The following is a 22,123-nucleotide window of genomic DNA, read 5'->3' as shown; positions in this document are numbered from 1 at the left end:
CCAGAAAGACTCACAGCTCTCAGAGACTTACCCAGAAAGACTCACAGCTCTTAGAAACTTACCCAGAAAGACTCACAGCTGTAATCACTGCCAATGGTGATACTAACATGTACTGACTCAGGGGTGTGAATACTTACGTAAATGAGATATTTCTGAATTTCATTTTCAATACATTTGCAAAAGTGGCTAAAAACGTGTTTTCACTTTGTGATTATAGGGTATTGGGTGTAAAAAAATAAAAAAAATAACAAAAATAAAAATGTTTAAAAAATCACATTTGAATTCTGTCTGTAACAATAAAAAGTGGAACAAATAAAGGTTGTGTGAATATTTTCTGAAGGTCCTGTGATTCATGTGAACGAGAACTAAGTTGCTGCAGTTTCATTATCCCCAGGGCCAGGAGTTTATCCAGCTCTTTTAAACCATGTGACCTGATTAGAAAAACTCTGGTCCGATCATAGCCCGTATTAAACCTTTCACAATAGATTAATACCGTATAAAGGTCTGGAGTTTTACTTGGGTTAGGTTATATCAGATCAGGGAAAACTATGGGACCTAGGTTTGTTTTCCACCACACCACTCTGTGCTACCTCTGGTGTGAAGGGAGGAGAGGGGGGACAAGAAGGGAAATTACTACTATTAGGATTTTTTTATTAGGCCCGACTTGCAACGGCACCGCCCCAGCTCACAACGGCACCGCCCCAGCTCGCAACGGCACCGCCCCAGCTCGCAACGGCACCGGCCCAGCTCGCAACAGCACCGACCCAGCTCACAACGGCATATTAGCAACCCATGCTAGTTGATGATAATCCTAGTCATATTAGCAACCCATGCTACTTGATGATAATCCTAGTCATATTAGCAACCCATGCTAGTTGATGATAATCCTAGTCATATTAGCAACCCATGCTAGTTGATGATAATCCTAGTCATATTAGCAACCCATGCTACTTGATGATAATCCTAGTCATATTAGCAACCCATGCTAGTTGATGATAATCCTAGTCATATTAGCAACCCATGCTAGTTGATGATAATCCTAGTTGATGATAATCCTAGTCATATTAGCAGCCCATGCTAGTTGATGATAATCCTAGTCATATTAGCAACCCATGCTAGTTGATGATAATCCTAGTCATATTAGCATCCTATGCTAGTTGATGATAATCCTAGTCATATTATCAACCCATGCTAGTCGTTGCATCTTTAGATCTCCCTTTTCTAAATTTCTAACATATATCTCAGTCTCAAGAAACTATTTGCATGTGCAGTACACTTTTGACAACAGAATTTTCCCACTAATTGCATTATGGAACCAAAATATGTGTGGCCTGCTGCACTTATAATGTGAAGAATAATAGTTTATCAACATTCTAAGCTAAATGTTCTGATCTGTTGCATCAGACTCATGTAACCTAGGTCTACTGGTTGTATGAATTTGGGATCTATCGTCCCACAACTGTCCCAGAGTCTGTTTGGAATAGGCCATTTCTTTCTCACACAGCACAACAAGCTGACCAATAGAATAGGTCAACTTTTCTACTATGGGGGATAGTAAATTGACAGGCTTGTGACTTTGCTGTTCGTTACTGGTCTTGTTGGCTAGTGATTCTGCTGTTCGTTACTGGTCTTGTTGGCTAGTGATTCTGCTGCTCGTTACTGGTCTTGTTGGCTAGTGATTCTGCTGTTCGTTACTGGTCTTGTTGGCTAGTGATTCTGCTGTTCGTTACTGGTCTTGTTGGGTAGTGATTCTGCTGTTTGTTACTCGTCTTGTTGGGTAGTGATTCTGCTGTTTGTTACTCATCTTGTTGGCTAGTGATTCTGCTGTTCGTTACTGGTCTTGTTGGCTAGTGATTCTGCTGTTCGTTACTGGTCTTGTTGGCTAGTGATTCTGCTGTTCGTTACTGGTCTTGTTGGCTAGTGATTCTGCTGTTCGTTACTGGTCTTGTTGGCTAGTGATTCTGCTGTTCGTCTAGTTGGCTAGTGATTCTGCTGTTCGTCTAGTTGGCTAGTGATTCTGCTGTTCGTTACTGGTCTTGTTGGCTAGTGATTCTGCTGTTCGTCTAGTTGGCTAGTGATTCTGCTGTTCGTTACTGGTCTTGTTGGCTAGTGATCCTGCTGTTCGTTACTGGTCTTGTTGGCTAGTGATTCTGCTGTTCGTTACTGGTCTTGTTGGCTAGTGATTCTGCTGTTCGTTCCTCATCTTGTTAGCTAGCGATTCTGCTGTTCGTTACTGGTCTTGTTGGTTAGTGATTCTGCTGTTCGTTACTGGTCTTGTTGGCTAGTGATTCTGCTGTTCGTTACTGGTCTTGTTGGCTAGTGATCCTGCTGTTCGTTACTGGTCTCGTTGGCTAGTGATCCTGCTGTTCGTTACTGGTCTCGTTGGTGGTGATAAAGTCAATGTGGACAGGTATTCTAACATCGTCATGGTGTCATCAGAATTCCGTCAGGACCGCACGTCATTCCATTCTCAACTAGCACGTTCTGTTAAGATCAATCACCATAATCTAAATGTGACTTCTATCATTCTGAGCACCGTGGGTGGATGCCATAATCAGGTTACGCACCCAAAGCACACGGATCCGGCAAATTTCTCAAGTGTCCGGTAAAATTAAAATGCTGCCGGTCAAATGTCCGGGGACACAATATCCTAAAGGAAACTCTGGTGCGTGTTGGAGGGGAGCTGATAAAGCAGAGGTCCATCATGTTGCGATATCTCCGCTAGTTATTAATCATACCAGCTAGCTATCTCTCAAATGGCTCCCTGTTCACTAGATGGAGCACTAGGTTTAACCAGAGAGCACTAGGTTTAACCAGAGAGCACTAGGTTTAACCAGGGAGCACTAGGTTTAACCAGAGAGCACTAGGTTTAACCAGGGAGCACTAGGGTTAACCAGAGAGCACTAGGTTTAACCAGAGAGCACTAGGTTTAACCACAGCCCTGTGGGGAACAGAGAGCACTAGGTTTAACCAGAGAGCACTAGGTTTAACCAGAGAGCACTAGGTTTAACCAGAGCCCTGTGGGGAACAGAGAGCACTAGGTTTAACCAGGGAGCACTAGGTTTAACCAGAGAGCACTAGGTTTAACCAGAGAGCACTAGGTTTAACCAGAGAGCACTAGGTTTAACCAGAGAGCACTAGGTTTAACCAGAGAGCACTAGGTTTAACCACAGCCCTGTGGGGAACAGGGAGCACTAGGTTTAACCAGGGAGCACTAGGTTTAACCAACAGCCCTGTGGTTTAACCAGAGGGCACTAGGTTTAACCAGAGAGCACTAGGTTTAACCAGAGAGCACTAGGTTTAACCACAGCCCTGTGGTTTAACCAGAGGGCACTAGGTTTAACCAGAGGGCACTAGGTTTAACCAGAGAGCACTAGGTTTAACCAGAGAGCACTAGGTTTAACCAGAGAGCACTAGGTTTAACCAGAGAGCACTAGGGTTAACCAGAGAGCACTAGGGTTAACCAGAGAGCACTAGGTTTAACCAGAGAGCACTAGGTTTAACCAGAGCCCTGTGGGGAACAGAGAGCACTAGGTTTAACCAGAGAGCACTAGGTTTAACCAGGGAGCACTAGGGTTAACCAGAGAGCACTAGGATTAACCAGAGAGCACTAGGTTTAACCAGAGCCCTGTGGGGAACAGAGAGCACTAGGTTTAACCAGGGAGCACTAGGTTTAACCAGAGAGCACTAGGTTTAACCAGAGAGCACTAGGTTTAACCAGAGAGCACTAGGTTTAACCAGAGAGCACTAGGTTTAACCACAGCCCTGTGGGGAACAGGGAGCACTAGGTTTAACCAGGGAGCACTAGGTTTAACCACAGCCCTGTGGTTTAACCAGAGGGCACTAGGTTTAACCAGAGAGCACTAGGTTTAACCAGAGAGCACTAGGTTTAACCACAGCCCTGTGGTTTAACCAGAGGGCACTAGGTTTAACCAGAGGGCACTAGGTTTAACCAGAGAGCACTAGGTTTAACCAGAGAGCACTAAGGTTAACCAGAGAGCACTAGGTTTAACCAGAGCCCTGTGGGGAACAGAGAGCACTAGGTTTAACCAGAGAGCACTAGGTTTAACCAGGGAGCACTAGGTTTAACCAGAGAGCACTAGGTTTAACCAGAGAGCACTAGGTTTAACCAGAGCCCTGTGGGGAACAGAGAGCACTAGGTTTAACCAGGGAGCACTAGGTTTAACCAGAGAGCACTAGGTTTAACCAGAGAGCACTAGGTTTAACCAGAGAGCACTAGGTTTAACCAGAGAGCACTAGGTTTAACCAGAGAGCACTAGGTTTAACCAGAGCCCTGTGGGGAACAGAGAGCACTAGGTTTAACCAGGGAGCACTAGGTTTAACCAGAGAGCACTAGGTTTAACCAGGGAGCACTAGGTTTAACCAGAGAGCACTAGGTTTAACCAGGGAGCACTAGGTTTAACCAGGGAGCACTAGGTTTAACCAGAGAGCACTAGGTTTAACCAGAGAGCACTAGGTTTAACCAGAGAGCACTAGGTTTAACCAGAGAGCACTAGGTTTAACCAGAGAGCACTAGGTTTAACCAGAGCCCTGTGGGGAACAGAGAGCACTAGGTTTAACCAGAGAGCACTAGGTTTAACCAGAGAGCACTAGGTTTAACCAGAGAGCACTAGGTTTAACCAGAGAGCACTAGGTTTAACCAGAGAGCACTAGGTTTAACCACAGCCCTGTGGGGAACAGAGAGACATTTGGGACGTACGCCATCTCTCCTACGTGGTGTAAAAGTGAGGGAACGCCACACACAGGACAGGATACGACATTAAGACAAACTTTAAAAGGATGGAGGGAGAGTGTTGTGTGTAGCTCAGTAGGTAGAGCATGGTGTTTGCAACGCCAGGGTTGTGGGTTCGATTCCCACAGGGGACCAGTACGGCGAAGAAAAAAAAAAAAAAATTATGAAATGTATGCATTCACTACTGTAAGTCGCTCTGGATAAGAGCGTCTGCTAAATGACTAAAATGTAAATGTGTGGTGTGTGTGATTTTTGTGACAGGACACTTCTTTTCCGTCATTCAGATTAGGGAGAACAGTTTTTATTGTGGTGTGATTTACGTTTTATACATGACCTCCTAAGATGTCCTACTCTCTGAATGCCCAGTACACTGTCCCAAATGACTCCCTACATAGTGCACTACTTTAGACCAGAGCCCTATGGCACCCTATTCCCTATATAGTGCACTACTTTAGACCAGAGCCCTATGGAACCCTATTCCCTATATAGTGCACTACTTTAGACCAGAGCCCCATGGAACCCTATTCCCTACATAGTGCACTACTTTAGACCAGAGCCCCATGGAACCCTATTCCCTATATAGTGCACTACTTTAGACCAGAGCCCTATGGCACCCTATTCCCTATATAGTGCACTACTTTAGACCAGAGCCCTATGGCACCCTATTCCCTATATAGTGCACTACTTTAGACCAGAGCCCTATGGCACCCTATTCCCTATATAGTGCACTACTTTAGACCAGAGCCCTATGGAACCCTATTCCCTACATAGTGCACTACTTTAGACCAGGGCCCTATGGAACCCTATTCCCTATATAGTGCACTACTTTAGACCAGAGCCCTATGGCACCCTATTCCCTATATAGTGCACTACTTTAGACCAGAGCCCTATGGAACCCTATTCCCTATATAGTGCACTACTTTAGACCAGAGCCCTATGGAACCCTATTCCCTATATAGTGCACTACTTTAGACCAGAGCCCTATGGCACCCTATTCCCTATATAGTGGCCTACTTTAGACCAGAGCCATGTGCTACAGAGGGTAGTGCGAACTACCCAGTACATCACTGGGGTCAAACTTCCTGCCATCCAGGACCTCTATACCAGGCGGTGTCAGAGGAGAGCCCATAAAATTGTCAGAGACTCCAGTCACCCAAGTTATAGACTGTTCTCTCTGCTACTGCACGGCAAGCGGTACTGGAGTGACAAGTCAAAAGGCTCCTTAACAGCTTCGACCCCAAAGCCATTAGACTGCTGAACAATTAATAAAATGGCCACCGGACTATTTACATGTACCCCCCCCTTTGGTACACTGCTGCTATTCACTGTTTATTATGCATAGTCACGTCACCCCTACCTACATGTACAAATTACCTCAACTAACCTGTACCCCCACACATTGACTCTGTACCGGTACCCCTGTATATAGCCTCCACATTGACTCTGTACCGGTAACCCCTGTATATAGCCTCCACATTGACTCTGTACCGGTACCCCCTGTATATAGCCTCCACATTGACTCTGTACCAGTAACCCCTGTATATAGCCTCCACATTGACTCTGTACCGGTACCCCCTGTATATAGCCTCCACATTGACTCTGTACCGTAATACCCTGTATATAGTCTCCACATTGACTCTGTACCGTAATACCCTGTATATAGCCTCCACATTGACTCTGTACCAGTACCCCCTGTATATAGACTCCACATTGACTCTGTACCGTAACACCCTGTATATAGCCTCCACATTGACTCTGTACCGGTACCCCCCTGTATATAGCCTCCACATTGACTCTGTACCGTAACACCCTGTATATAGCCTCCACATTGACTCTGTACCGTAACACCCTGTATATAGCCTCCACATTGACTCTGTACCGTAACACCCTGTATATAGCCTCCACATTGACTCTGTATCGTAACACCCTGTATATAGCCTCCACATTGACTCTGTACCAGTACCCCCTGTATATAGCCTCCACATTGACTATGTACCGGTACCCCTGTATATAGCCTCCACATTGACTCTGTACCGGTACCCCCTGTATATAGCCTCCCCATTGACTCTGTACCGGTACCCCCTGTATATAGCCTCCACATTGACTCTGTACCAGTACCCCCATGTATATAGCCTCCACATTGACTCTGTACCGGTACCCCCTGTATATAGCCTCCACATTGACTCTGTACCGGTACCCCCATGTATATAGCCTCCACATTGACTCTGTACCGGTACCCCCTGTATATAGCCTCCACATTGACTCTGTACCAGTACCCCCTGTATATAGCCTCCACATTGACTCTGTACCGGTACCCCCTGTATATAGCCTCCACATTGACTCTGTACCGTAATACCCTGTATATAGCCTCCACATTGACTCTGTACCGTAATACCCTGTATATAGCCTCCACATTGACTCTGTACCGTAATACCCTGTATATAGCCTCCACATTGACTCTGTACCATAACACCCTGTATATAGCCTCCACATTGACTCTGTACCGTAATACCCTGTATATAGCCTCCACATTGACTCTGTACCGTAATACCCTGTATATAGCCTCCACATTGACTCTGTACCGTAATACCCTGTATATAGCCTCCACATTGACTCTGTACCGTAATACCCTGTATATAGCCTCATTATGGTGTTAATTTTTATTATTACTTTTTATTTTAGTCTACTTGGTAAATATTTTCTTCTTCTTGAACTGCACTGTTGGTTAAGGGCTTGTAAGTAAACATTGCACGGTAAAGTCTACACTTGTTGTTTTCGGCACACGTGACGAATAAAGTTTGATTTGATCTGGCACCCTATATAGTGCACTACTTTTTGACCAGAACCCAATGCACTCTGGTTCCGTAGGGAATAAGGGAGCCATTTGGAACGAATCACTACAGTTCTGAGTAGCACTTAAGCCAAAAGCCTGGTGCTGAAATATGCAGAGCAGCGCGCTCTTAAGTAAATTACATTTTTTATCAGTCTAGACTCTATACGGTGCCTTTCAGTCCCATCAATTTAATTATAGATATGAGGAAGAATAGTCAAAAAGACACAAAATAAAGAAATAAAGAATATACAGAAACACACACATTTCCTTAAAGACATCAAATAAGACAAACAACCATCTCAAACTCTCCTGAGAAGGACCATTGCTTTCCAGTATTTTAAATCCTTTATTTTAAATCCACAATTTCCTTTTCCGTTCTCCCTCTAATTCTAAACCATGCAACAATAACAAATAAACAATACGACATAAACATAGGATTGTTGCTTCCATCCTTATATCTTTAGTTGCATTTTAACTCTAAACCCATTCACCAGATAGATTCAGGATAATAAACCCCAGCAGTAATCAGTAGTTACAGAGTACTGTTTACGTCCAGGATAATAAACCCCAGCAGTAGTACTGTTTACATCCAGGATAATAAACCCCAGCAGTAATCAGTAGTTACAGAGTACTGTTTACGTCCAGGATAATAAACCCCAGCAGTAGTACTGTTTACGTCCAGGATAATAAACCCCAGCAGTAATCAGTAGTTACAGAATACTGTTTACGTCCAGGATAATAAACCCCAGCAGTAGTACTGTTTACGTCCAGGATAATAAACCCCAGCAGTAATCAGTAGTTACAGAATACTGTTTACGTCCAGGATAATAAACCCCAGCAGTAGTACTGTTTACATCCAGAAAGGGACAACAATATGTGCCTTTGGGCAGGTCAGTGTTGTGTCACCACATTCTCTCCAACACAGTTCAGAGTTTAAACATAAACAATGACGTTAAAAAGGTGGGGGGGGGAATCTGCTCTTCAAACAACAACAAAATGAATGTACCAATCACAGATTGCCCCCCTTTCGATAATGTTAATAACCCTTAGAAATAGAATGACTAGAAAGACAATTTCCACCCAAGACTGCGTCGTTCTTTCCCTGTTAATAACGTCTTTGTAGTCTTCTAGTAATCCAGAGAAAGACTGGGACCTTGTCAACACCGCGTCCCAATTGTCTGTCCTTTATCCTGAAGTGTGCAGTTGTGCACTCCTCCCCCATGCATTTAAAATAAGTGGATGGATGGATGGATGAAAGCCTGCTCTTTATAGAGTATTCACCATGAGTCCTACACCAGTCCACCATGAGTATTCACCATGAGTCCTACACCAGTCCTCTTTCAAATCTAGGAAGCCAAGTGAACTAGTGCAAACTGCACAAGGAGCAGAAGACTGGGTCAGAGGTCAGGCTAAAAAAGGTCAGGGGTTAGAAGATGTGCTTAAGGTGCTTGACGCCGTACGTCTTGAAGAAGACCAGGAGGATGAGAGTCCACAGACCCAGGATGAAACCATCTGGAGGATGCCAGTCCCTCTGCTTCGGTTTCTACAGGACGGGGAAGACAGACATCTTGGTACATATGCAGAAAAACATCAAAATGTGATGTCGTACAATATACAAAACAGGTTAAAAAAACAACAACACATTCTTCTTAATTGTACGGCCATAATCAATAAGTAGTTAAAACTATTAGAATCCACTTGGCATACAAGTTAAAGAAGCATAATAAAACAGTGTGTTTATAGGGTATCTAGTACCAGGTCGAACCCCCCTTTTGCCTACAGAATATCCTGAATTCTTTGTGTTATGGAAACCTTGTTCAGTTGGTATCAAATCCTGGTTCTGCCATCAGCATGACCCCAACAGGAACTGGGATTTGTTCTTTACAGTGTTCAATAGTGAATGAATATTTCCAAGACAAACAGGTAGACAATAAACAAACTAAATAAACAGGCTTATCCTGTATCATCTATAGGTCTTACAGGCTGGGGGGTGTACCTGGCCCAAACAGCCACTGTTACTTATCCTGTATCATCTATAGGTCTTACAGGCTGGGGGTGTACCTGGCCCAAACAGCCACTGTTACTTATCCTGTATCATCTATAGGTCTTACAGGCTGGGGGGTGTACCTGGCCCAAACAGCCACTGTTACTTATCCTGTATCATCTATAGGTCTTACAGGCTGGGGGTGTACCTGGCCCAAACAGCCACTGTTACTTATCCTGTATCATCTATAGGTCTTACAGGCTGGGGGGTGTACCTGGCCCAAACAGCCACTGTTACTTATCCTGTATCATCTATAGGTCTTACAGGCTGGGGGGTATACCTGGCCCAAACAGCCACTGTTACTTATCCTGTATCATCTATAGGTCTTACAGGCTGGGGGGTATACCTGGCCCAAACAGCCACTGTTACTTATCCTGTATCATCTATAGGTCTTACAGGCTGGGGGTGTACCTGGCCCAAACAGCCACTGTTACTTATCCTGTATCATCTATAGGTCTTACAGGCTGGGGGGTATACCTGGCCCAAACAGCCACTGTTACTTATCCTGTATCATCTATAGGTCTTACAGGCTGGGGGTGTACCTGGCCCAAACAGCCACTGTTACTTATCCTGTATCATCTATAGGTCTTACAGGCTGGGGGGTGTACCTGGCCCAAACAGCCACTGTTACTTATCCTGTATCATCTATAGGTCTTACAGGCTGGGGGGTATACCTGGCCCAAACAGCCACTGTTACTTATCCTGTATCATCTATAGGTCTTACAGGCTGGGGGGTATACCTGGCCCAAACAGCCACTGTTACTTATCCTGTATCATCTATAGGTCTTACAGGCTGGGGGTGTACCTGGCCCAAACAGCCACTGTTACTTATCCTGTATCATCTATAGGTCTTACAGGCTGGGGGTGTACCTGGCCCAAACAGCCACTGTTACTTATCCTGTATCATCTATAGGTCTTACAGGCTGGGGGTATACCTGGCCCAAACAGCCACTATCACCACACCCAAACTACCCAGAACCCCCCCAAACAGCCACTATCACCACACCCAAACTACCCAGAACCCCCCCCCAAACAGCCACTATCACCACACCCAAACTACCCAGAACCCCCCCCCAAACAGCCACTATCACCAAACCCAATCTACCCAGAAACCCCCAAACAGCCACTATCACCAAACCCAAACCTACCCAGAACCCCCAAACAGCCACTATCACCAAACCTACCCAGAACCCCCAAACAGCCACTATCATCAAACCTACCCAGAACCCCCAAACAGCCACTATCACCAAACCTACCCAGAACCCCCAAAGAGCCACTATCATCAAACCCAATCTACCCAGAACCCCCAAACAGCCACTATCACCAAACCCAATCTACACAGAACCCCCAAACAGCCACTATCACCAAACCCAATCTACCCAGAACCCCCAACAGCCACTATCACCAAACCCAATCTACCCAGAACCCCCAAACAGCCACTATCACCAAACCCAATCTACCCAGAAACCCCCCAAACAGCCACTATCACCAAACCCAATCTACCCAGAACCCCCCAAACAGCCACTATCACCAAACCCAATCTACCCAGAAACCCCCCAAACAGCCACTATCACCAAACCCAATCTACACAGAACCCCCCAAACAGCCACTATCACCAAACCCAATCTACCCAGAACCCCCCAAACAGCCACTATCACCAAACCCAATCTACCCAGAACCCCCCAAACAGCCACTATCACCAAACCCAATCTACCCAGAACCCCCAAACAGCCACTATCATTAAACCCAATCTACCCAGAAACCCCCCAACCAGCCACTATCATCAAACCCAATCTACCCAGAAACCCCCCAAACAGCCACTATCACCAAACCCAATCTACCCAGAACCCCCCAAACAGCCACTATCACCAAACCCAATCTACCCAGAACCCCCCCAAAGAGCCACTATCATCAAACCCAATCTACCCAGAACCCCCCAAACAGCCACTATCACCAAACCCAATCTACCCAGAACCCCCCAAACAGCTACTATCACCAAACCCAATCTACCCAGAACCCCCCAAACAGCCACTATCAAACCTACCCAGAACCCCCCCAAACAGCCACTATCATCAAACCTACCCAGAACCCCCCCAAACAGCCACTATCACCAAACCCAATCTACCCAGAACCCCCCAAACAGCCACTATCACCAAACCCAATCTACCCAGAACCCCCCAAACAGCCACGATCACCAAACCTACCCAGAAACCCCCAAACAGGCACCAATATCCTCTAAGACAATCTCTGGCACATCCAATGACAAGAAACCACATAACTGGTCTACAAATATCATTTACATTTAAGTCATTTAGCAGACGCTCTTATCCAGAGCGACTTACAAATTGGTGCATTCACCTTATGATATCCAGTGGAACAACGACTTTACAATAGTGCATCTAAATCTTTTAAGGGGGGGGGGGGGTTAGAAGGATTACTTTATCCTATCCCAGGTATTCCTTAAAGAGGTGGGGTTTCAGGTGTCTCCGGAAGGTGGTGATTGACTCACTCAATATCATAATTACCTTATTACATACATTCTGTCTACAATGGACCAGACCACTTCCCTGTGCACTTTCAAATTGGGCACAAACATTAAACATCAATTCTTACATGAACGGAACCTGGAGAATGGCAGCAAGCCAGTAACATATAGAGGTGAGATCCTGGCTGACAAGCCAGTAACATATAGAGGTGAGATCCTGGCTGACAAGCCAGTAACATATAGAGGTGAGATCCTGGCTGACAAGCCAGTAACATATAGAGGTGAGGTCCTGGCTGACAAGCCAGTAACATATAGAGGTGAGATCCTGGCTGACAAGCCAGTAACATATAGAGGTGAGGTCCTGGCTGACAAGCCAGTAACATATAGAGGTGAGGTCCTGGCTGACAAGCCAGTAACATATAGAGGTGAGGTCCTGGCTGACAAGCCAGTAACATATAGAGGTGAGGTCCTGGCTGACAAGCCAGTAACATATAGAGGTGAGGTCCTGGCTGACAAGCCAGTAACATATAGAGGTGAGATCCTGGCTGACAAACCAGTAACATATAGAGGTGAGGTCCTGGCTGACAAACCAGTAACATATAGAGGTGAGGTCCTGGCTGACAAGCCAGTAACATATAGAGGTGAGATCCTGGCTGACAAGCCAGTAACATATAGAGGTGAGATCCTAATAATATGGTGGGGCAGTATCATGCTAACTGGTAACACAGGAACTATAGAATAATATAGTGGGGCAGTATCATGCTAACTGCTAACACAGGAACTACAGAATAATATAGTGGTGCAGTATCATGCTAACTGCTAACACAGGAACATATAGAATAATATAGTGGGGCAGTATCATGCTAACTCAGGAACTATAGAATAATATAGTGGCGTAGTATCATGCTAACTGCTAACACAGGAACTATAGAATAATATAGTGGGGCAGTATCACGCTAACTGCTAACACAGGAACTATAGAATAATATAGTGGGGCAGTATCATGCTAACTGCTAACACAGGAACTATAGAATAATATAGTGTGGCAGTATCATGCTAACTGCTAACACAGGAACTACAGAATAATATAGTGGGGCAGTATCATGCTAACTGCTAACACAGGAACTATAGAATAATATAGTGGCGCAGTATCATGCTAACACGGGAACATATAGAATAATATAGTGGGGCAGTATCATGCTAACTGCTAACACAGGAACTATAGAATAATATAGTGGCGCAGTATCATGCTAACTGCTAACACAGGAACATATAGAATAATATAGTGGGGCAGTATCATGCTAACTGCTAACACAGGAACTATAGAATAATATAGTGGGGCAGTATCATGCTAACTGCTAACACAGGAACTATAGAATAATATAGTGGGGCAGTATCATGCTAACTCAGGAACTATAGAATAATATAGTGGCGTAGTATCATGCTAACTGCTAACACAGGAACTATAGAATAATATAGTGGGGCAGTATCACGCTAACTGCTAACACAGGAAGTATAGAATAATATAGTGTCTCACCTGGTGAATAATCTCAGCCACTGGTAGTTGGTCCACGTATGACTGGCTGTCTGTCTTCAGCTCAATTACTGGTCTGATAAGACAAACAAAACATTAGACCGACCGACCACACACACACACACACACACACACCATTAGAGAGACAGACTAGTCTGGTACACAACACTATAAAAACGGAAGTGGTTGGTTGGCACAGCATTATATTTAATGATGGGCTGTCAGCTGTGTTATTGTTATGTTGGACACTGTGTGGGTATAAAGCCTCCAGCCTGTTGAACACTGTGTGGGTATAAAGCCTCCAGCCTGTTGAACACTGTGTGGGTATAAAGCCTCCAGCCTGTTGAACACTGTGTGGGTATAAAGCCTCCAGCCTTCATGTAGCTGGGTGAATTGTATTATTTTTACCTTTATTTAAGTAGGCAAGTCAGTTAACAACAAATTCTTATTTACAATGACGGCCTAGGAACAGTGGGTTAACTGCCTTGTTCAGGGGCAGAACAACAGACTTTTACCTTGTCAGCTCAGGGATTCGATCTAGCAACCTTTCGGTTACTAGTCCAACACTCTAACCACTAGGCTACCTGCCGCCCAATGAGGTGCATGCTTCTTACTGTGACTGAACATTACCCTGAGCGTTACCCTGAACTTTACCCCGAGCGTTACCCCGAGCGTTACCCCGAACTTCTCCACTATGCTCTCAGACAACCCCTAACAGTGATGCAAGGGCAGAAACCTCCAGTCAAATCAAACTTTATTGGTCATGTATACAGATGTGCAGGCGTTATCGTAGGTGCAGCTAAATGCTTGTGTTTCTAGCTTCAACAGTAATACCTAGCTAAATGCTTGTGTTTCTAGCTCCAACAGTGCAGTAATACCTAGCTAAATGCTTGTGTTTCTAGCTCCAACAGTAATACCTAGCTAAATGCTTGTGTTTCTAGCTCCAACAGTAATACCTAGCTAAATGCTTGTGTTTCTAGCTCCAACAGTAATACCCAGCTAAATGCTTGTGTTTCTAGCTCCAACAGTGATACCTAGCTAAATGCTTGTGTTTCTAGCTCCAACAGTAATACCTAGCTAAATGCTTGTGTTTCTAGCTCCAACAGTAATACCTAGCTAAATGCTTGTGTTTCTAGCTCCAACAGTAATACCTAGCTAAATGCTTGTGTTTCTAGCTCCAACAGTGATACCTAGCTAAATGCTTGTGTTTCTAGCTCCAACAGTAATACCTAGCTAAATGCTTGTGTTTAAGCTCCAACAGTAATACCTAGCTAAATGCTTGTGTTTCTAGCTCCAACAGTAATACCTAGCTAAATGCTTGTGTTTCTAGCTCCAACAGTAATACCTAGCTAAATGCTTGTGTTTCTAGCTCCAACAGCGCAGTAATACCTAGCTAAATGCTTGTGTTTCTAGCTCCAACAGTGATACCTAGCTAAATGCTTGTGTTTCTAGCTCCAACAGTGATACCTAGCTAAATGCTTGTGTTTCTAGCTCCAACAGTAATACCCAGCTAAATGCTTGTGTTTCTAGCTCCAACAGTAATACCCAGCTAAATGCTTGTGTTTCTAGCTCCAACAGTAATACCTAGCTAAATGCTTGTGTTTCTAGCTCCAACAGTAATACCTAGCTAAATGCTTGTGTTTCTAGCTCCAACAGTAATACCCAGCTAAATGCTTGTGTTTCTAGCTCCAACAGTAATACCTAGCTAAATGCTTGTGTTTCTAGCTCCAACAGTGCAGTAATACCTAGCTAAATGCTTGTGTTTCTAGCTCCAACAGTAATACCTAGCTAAATGCTTGTGTTTCTAGCTCCAACAGTAATACCTAGCTAAATGCTTGTGTTTAAGCTCCAACAGTAATACCTAGCTAAATGCTTGTGTTTCTAGCTCCAACAGTGCAGTAAAACCTAGCTAAATGCTTGTGTTTCTTGCTCAAACAGTGCAGTAATACCTAGCTAAATGCTTGTGTTTCTAGCTCCAACAGTAATACCTAGCTAAATGCTTGTGTTTCTAGCTCCAACAGTAATACCCAGCTAAATGCTTGTGTTTCTGGCTCCAACAGTAATACCCAGCTAAATGCTTGTGTTTCTAGCTCCAACAGTAATACCTAGCTAAATGCTTGTGTTTCTAGCTCCAACAGTAATACCTAGCTAAATGCTTGTGTTTCTAGCTCCAACAGTAATACCCAGCTAAATGCTTGTGTTTCTAGCTCCAAAAGTAATACCTAGCTAAATGCTTGTGTTTCTAGCTCCAACAGTGCAGTAATACCTAGCTAAATGCTTGTGTTTCTAGCTCCAACAGTAATACCTAGCTAAATGCTTGTGTTTCTAGCTCCAACAGTAATACCCAGCTAAATGCTTGTGTTTCTAGCTCCAACAGTAATACCTAGCTAAATGCTTGTGTTTCTAGCTCCAACAGTAATACCTAGCTAAATGCTTGTGTTTCTAGCTCCAACAGTGCAGTAATACCTAGCTAAATGCTTGTGTTTCTAGCTCCAACAGTAATACCTAGCTAAATGCTTGTGTTTCTAGCTCCAACAGTAATACCTAGCTAAATGCTTGTGTTTCTAGCTCCAACAGTAATACCCAGCTAAATGCTTGTGTTTCTAGCTCCAACAGTGATACCTAGCTAAATGCTTGTGTTTCTAGCTCCAACAGTAATACCTAGCTAAATGCTTGTGTTTCTAGCTCCAACAGTAATACCTAGCTAAATGCTTGTGTTTCTAGCTCCAACAGTAATACCTAGCTAAATGCTTGTGTTTCTAGCTCCAACAGTGATACCTAGCTAAATGCTTGTGTTTCTAGCTCCAACAGTAATACCTAGCTAAATGCTTGTGTTTAAGCTCCAACAGTAATACCTAGCTAAATGCTTGTGTTTCTAGCTCCAACAGTAATACCTAGCTAAATGCTTGTGTTTCTAGCTCCAACAGCGCAGTAATACCTAGCTAAATGCTTGTGTTTCTAGCTCCAACAGCGCAGTAATACCTAGCTAAATGCTTGTGTTTCTAGCTCCAACAGTGATACCTAGCTAAATGCTTGTGTTTCTAGCTCCAACAGTGATACCTAGCTAAATGCTTGTGTTTCTAGCTCCAACAGTAATACCCAGCTAAATGCTTGTGTTTCTAGCTCCAACAGTAATACCCAGCTAAATGCTTGTGTTTCTAGCTCCAACAGTAATACCTAGCTAAATGCTTGTGTTTCTAGCTCCAACAGTAATACCTAGCTAAATGCTTGTGTTTCTAGCTCCAACAGTAATACCCAGCTAAATGCTTGTGTTTCTAGCTCCAACAGTAATACCTAGCTAAATGCTTGTGTTTCTAGCTCCAACAGTGCAGTAATACCTAGCTAAATGCTTGTGTTTCTAGCTCCAACAGTAATACCTAGCTAAATGCTTGTGTTTCTAGCTCCAACAGTAATACCTAGCTAAATGCTTGTGTTTCTAGCTCCAACAGTAATACCCAGCTAAATGCTTGTGTTTCTAGCTCCAACAGTGATACCTAGCTAAATGCTTGTGTTTCTAGCTCCAACAGTAATACCTAGCTAAATGCTTGTGTTTCTAGCTCCAACAGTAATACCTAGCTAAATGCTTGTGTTTCTAGCTCCAACAGTAATACCTAGCTAAATGCTTGTGTTTCTAGCTCCAACAGGGATACCTAGCTAAATGCTTGTGTTTCTAGCTCCAACAGTAATACCTAGCTAAATGCTTGTGTTTAAGCTCCAACAGTAATACCTAGCTAAATGCTTGTGTTTCTAGCTCCAACAGTAATACCTAGCTAAATGCTTGTGTTTCTAGCTCCAACAGTAATACCTAGCTAAATGCTTGTGTTTCTAGCTCCAACAGCGCAGTAATACCTAGCTAAATGCTTGTGTTTCTAGCTCCAACAGTGATACCTAGCTAAATGCTTGTGTTTCTAGCTCCAACAGTAATACCTAGCTAAATGCTTGTGTTTCTAGCTCCAACAGTAACACCTAGCTAAATGCTTGTGTTTCTAGCTCCAACAGTGCAGTAAAACCTAGCTAAATGCTTGTGTTTCTTGCTCCAACAGAGCAGTAAAACCTAGCTTAATATACCACAGCTAAGGGCTGTTCTTAGACACGACGCAATGCGGAGTGCCTGGATACAGCCCTTAGCCGTGGTATATTGGCCATATTCCACAAACCCCAAAGGTGCCTTATTGCTAATTATAAACTGGTAACCAATTTAATGAGAAATATACAAATAAATGTTTTGTCATACCCGTGGTATACTGGTCTGATATACCACCGCTGTCATAAAGTATAAAATTCTATTGGTTGCAAGAATTCTGTATAATAATTTCAATTGAAAAACTGTAAAAGTGGCTCTATTTATGACTGTGGCTCCTTTAAAATCAGTCAAATTAATTTTTAAAAATGATCTTGCTTTCTTTTAACCTTTGGTTGTAGAGGACAGTACAGTCAATTCTTCCCGCTAACATAGGATGTGTGAAGTGACTTTACTCCAAAAACAATAACAGGAAATCTTACCTTTCCACAGCCAGATGCACCATGGGAGCTGTCAGGTTGATGGTTTCCACGGTGATCTCTACTTTGCGGACACTGCCAAAGAAGTCGGTGATGAGGACGTTACCGGGGTCTCGGAGGAAAAGGTCTGTACGGTGGCCCGGAGTGGACACACACTGACTCTTAGGACACACCTTAAACTGGAACACACACACACACACACACACACAGACTCTTAGGACACACCTTAAACTGGAACACACACACACACACACACACAGACTCTTAGGACACACCTTAAACTGGAACACACACACACAGTGACTCTTAGGACACAGTATTGATCGTTAATACTGCCCTTCTGGCCCAGGGAGACTAATCCATAGTATTGATCGTTAATACTGCCCTTCTGGCCCAGGGAGACTAATCCATAGTATTGATCGTAGTATTGATCGTAGTATTAATCCATAGTATTAATCCATAGTATTGATCGTTAATACAGAAAACACCAGACTGATACCTATCAGGATTATTTGTGAGGATAACATCGAGGAGAGTAGCCTTTTCTGGGTGTTTTGGAGTCATACCTTGTGGGATTGGTAATAATCTGAGAGAGATTTAGGGAGTCCCATTGCTTTAGGACTTGGTCAGGTGGTTTAAGCATGTCCCAGTTTAGATCACCTAGCAGGACAAATTCAGACTTAGTGTAAGGGGCCAGGAGAGAGAGCTTAGGGCAGGTAGGGTACAGGCCGGTGCTGATGGAGGACGATAGCACCCAGCAACAGTCAACAAAGAGCTATTTGAAAGTTTAATGCTTAAAACCAGCAAATGAAATTGTTTGGGGACAGACTTGGTGGAGACAACCGAGCACTGAAGGTGATCCTTGGTAAAGACTGGCACTCCACCACCTTTGGAAGATCTGTCTTGCCGAAAAAGGACTAACCCCACCTTTACCCCCCCCTTTAAGACTAACCCCACCTTTACCCCCACCCTTTAGGACTAACCCCACCTTTACCCCCCCCTTAGGACTAACCCCACCTTTACCCCCTTTAGGACTAACCCCACCTTTACCCCCCCCTTAGGACTAACCCCAGCTTTACCCCCTTTAGGACTAACCCCAGCTTTACCCCCTTTAGGACTAACCCCAGCTTTACCCCCTTTAGGACTAACCCCAGCTTTACCCCCTTTAGGACTAACCCCACCTTTACCCCCTTTAGGACTAACCCCACCTTTACCCCCTTTAGGACTAACCCCACCTTTACCCCCTTTAGGACTAACCCCACCTTTACCCCCTTTAGGACTAACCCCACCTTTACCCCCTTTAGGACTAACCCCACCTTTACCCCCTTTAGGACTAACCCCACCTTTACCCCCTTTAGGACTAACCCCACCTTCACCCCCTTTAGGACTAACCCCACCTTTACCCCCTTTAGGACTAACCCCACCTTTACCCCCTTTAGGACTAACCCCACATTTACCCCCTTTAGGACTAACCCCACATTTACCCCCTTTAGGACTAACCCCACATTTACCCCCTTTAGGACTAACCCCACATTTACCCCCTTTAGGACTAACCCCAGCTTTACCCCCTTTAGGACTAACCCCCCCTTTAGGACTAACCCCACCTTTACCCCCTTTAGGACTAACCCCCCCTTTAGGACTAACCCCCCCTTTAGGACTAACCCCACCTTTACCCCCTTTAGGACTAACCCCACCTTTACCCCCTTTAGGACTAACCCCACCTTTACCCCCTTTAGGACTAACCCCAGCTTTACCCCCTTTAGGACTAACCCCAGCTTTACCCCCTTTAGGACTAACCCCACCTTTACCCCCTTTAGGACTAACCCCAGCTTTACCCCCTTTAGGACTAACCCCACAACCAGAGAAAGGCCGAAGGAGAAGTAGAGAGCGTGCGAGACTCACCAGATCGTTCATGTTAGCGGTGCTAGCAGGGTGAATATCCTCTAGAAACTCCAACAGGTAGAATGTGTACCTGTCCATCAGATGGACCCCGATAGCCAGGTCTGGCTGGTGCTGGAATAACAGAACAATAAATACTGGTTCAATACGTAGGAACTCTTATCCAATCTAAATGTATTGAGAAAGCACTTTTTACATCAGCAGATTATACAGAAACCCAGCCTAAAACCCCAAACACATTTACATTTATGTCATTTAGCAGACGCTCTTATCCAGAGCGCCTTACAGTAGTCAATGCATACATTACATTTCATCTCATGCTTTAAAAAAAAAAATAATAATAATTGTACTGTGGCCCCCCATGGGAATCGAACCCACAACCCTGGCGTTGCAAATACCATGCTGGCGTTGCAAATACCATGCTCTACCAACTGAGCCACAGGGAAGACCAAGCAAGACCAAGCAATGCAGATGTAGAAGCACGGTGGGTAGGGGGGGAAAAACTCCCTAGAAAGGCCAGGAAGAAACCTAGAGAGGAACCAGGCTCTGAGGGGTGGCCAGTCCTCTTCTGGCTGTGTCGGGTGGAGATTATAACAGAACATGGTCATTAAGGCCAGATCAGTTCTTCAAGACGTTCAATGATAATCACAGTGGTTTACTTTACAGAGCTACTACCATGTCACCACCATAGAGGACAACACAGAGCTACTACCATGTCACCACCACCATAGAGGACAACACAGAGCTACTACCATGTCACCACCATAGAGGACAACACAGAGCTACTACCATGTCAACACCATAGAGGACAACACAGAGCTACTACCATGTCACCACCACCATAGAGGACAACACAGAGCTACTACCATGTCACCACCACCATAGAGGACAACACAGAGCTACTACCATGTCACCACCATAGAGGACAACACAGAGCTACTACCATGTCACCACCATAGAGGACAACACAGAGCTACTACCATGTCACCACCATAGAGGACAACACAGAGCTACTACCATGTCAACACCATAGAGGACAACACAGAGCTACTACCATGTCACCACCACCATAGAGGACAACACAGAGCTACTACCATGTCACCACCATAGAGGACAACACAGAGCTACTACCATGTCACCACCATAGAGGACAACACAGAGCTACTACCATGTCAACACCATAGAGGACAACACAGAGCTACTACCATGTCACCACCATAGAGGACAACACAGAGCTACTACCATGTCACCACCATAGAGGACAACACAGAGCTACTACCATGTCACCACCATAGAGGACAACACAGAGCTACTACCATGTCAACACCATAGAGGACAACACAGAGCTACTACCATGTCAACACCATAGAGGACAACACAGAGCTACTACCATGTCACCACCACCATAGAGGACAACACAGAGCTACTACCATGTCACCACCATAGAGGACAACACAGAGCTACTACCATGTCACCACCATAGAGGACAACACAGAGCTACTACCATGTCACCACCACCATAGAGGACAACACAGAGCTACTACCATGTCACCACCACCATAGAGGACAACACAGAGCTACTACCATGTCACCACCATAGAGGACAACACAGAGCTACTACCATGTCACCACCATAGAGGACAACACAGAGCTACTACCATGTCAACACCACCATAGAGGACAACACAGAGCTACTACCATGTCACCACCATAGAGGACAACACAGAGCTACTACCATGTCACCACCATAGAGGACAACACAGAGCTACTACCATGTCACCACCATAGAGGACAACACAGAGCTACTACCATGTCACCACCATAGAGGACAACACAGAGCTACTACCATGTCACCACCATAGAGGACAACACAGAGCTACTACCATGTCAACACCATAGAGGACAACACAGAGCTACTACCATGTCACCACCATAGAGGACAACACAGAGCTACTACCATGTCACCACCATAGAGGACAACACAGAGCTACTACCATGTCACCACCATAGAGGACAACACAGAGCTACTACCATGTCACCACCATAGAGGACAACACAGAGCTACTACCATGTCA

The 22,123-nt window shown here is 44.6% G+C and overlaps 1 protein-coding gene across 3 annotated transcripts in view; it reads right to left on the bottom strand.

Annotated features, from left to right (window-relative positions):
- Window positions 1–8,503: 8,503 nt before the first annotated feature.
- The window catches only part of pigk (phosphatidylinositol glycan anchor biosynthesis, class K), a 35,356-nt gene continuing 21,736 nt past the window's right edge, over window positions 8,504–22,123 (bottom strand). For 2 of the 3 annotated variants that reach the window (XM_029706070.1, XM_029706071.1), the window contains 4 exons: window positions 20,052–20,162; window positions 18,153–18,328; window positions 13,653–13,725; window positions 8,504–9,129 (listed from right to left, as the gene is read on the bottom strand). In XM_029706070.1, the coding sequence (XP_029561930.1) occupies window positions 9,013–9,129; window positions 13,653–13,725; window positions 18,153–18,328; window positions 20,052–20,162 (477 nt within the window). In that variant the 3' untranslated portion in view covers window positions 8,504–9,012. The remainder of the gene's footprint in view (window positions 9,130–13,652; window positions 13,726–18,152; window positions 18,329–20,051; window positions 20,163–22,123) is intronic. The other variant, XR_003868495.1, reaches the window with a different exon arrangement.

The sequence above is a fragment of the Salmo trutta genome, chromosome 21 (assembly GCF_901001165.1).
Source record: "Salmo trutta chromosome 21, fSalTru1.1, whole genome shotgun sequence".
NCBI classification, from domain to species: Eukaryota; Metazoa; Chordata; class Actinopteri; order Salmoniformes; family Salmonidae; genus Salmo; species Salmo trutta.
This window is presented reverse-complemented; position numbering and strand designations above follow the sequence as displayed.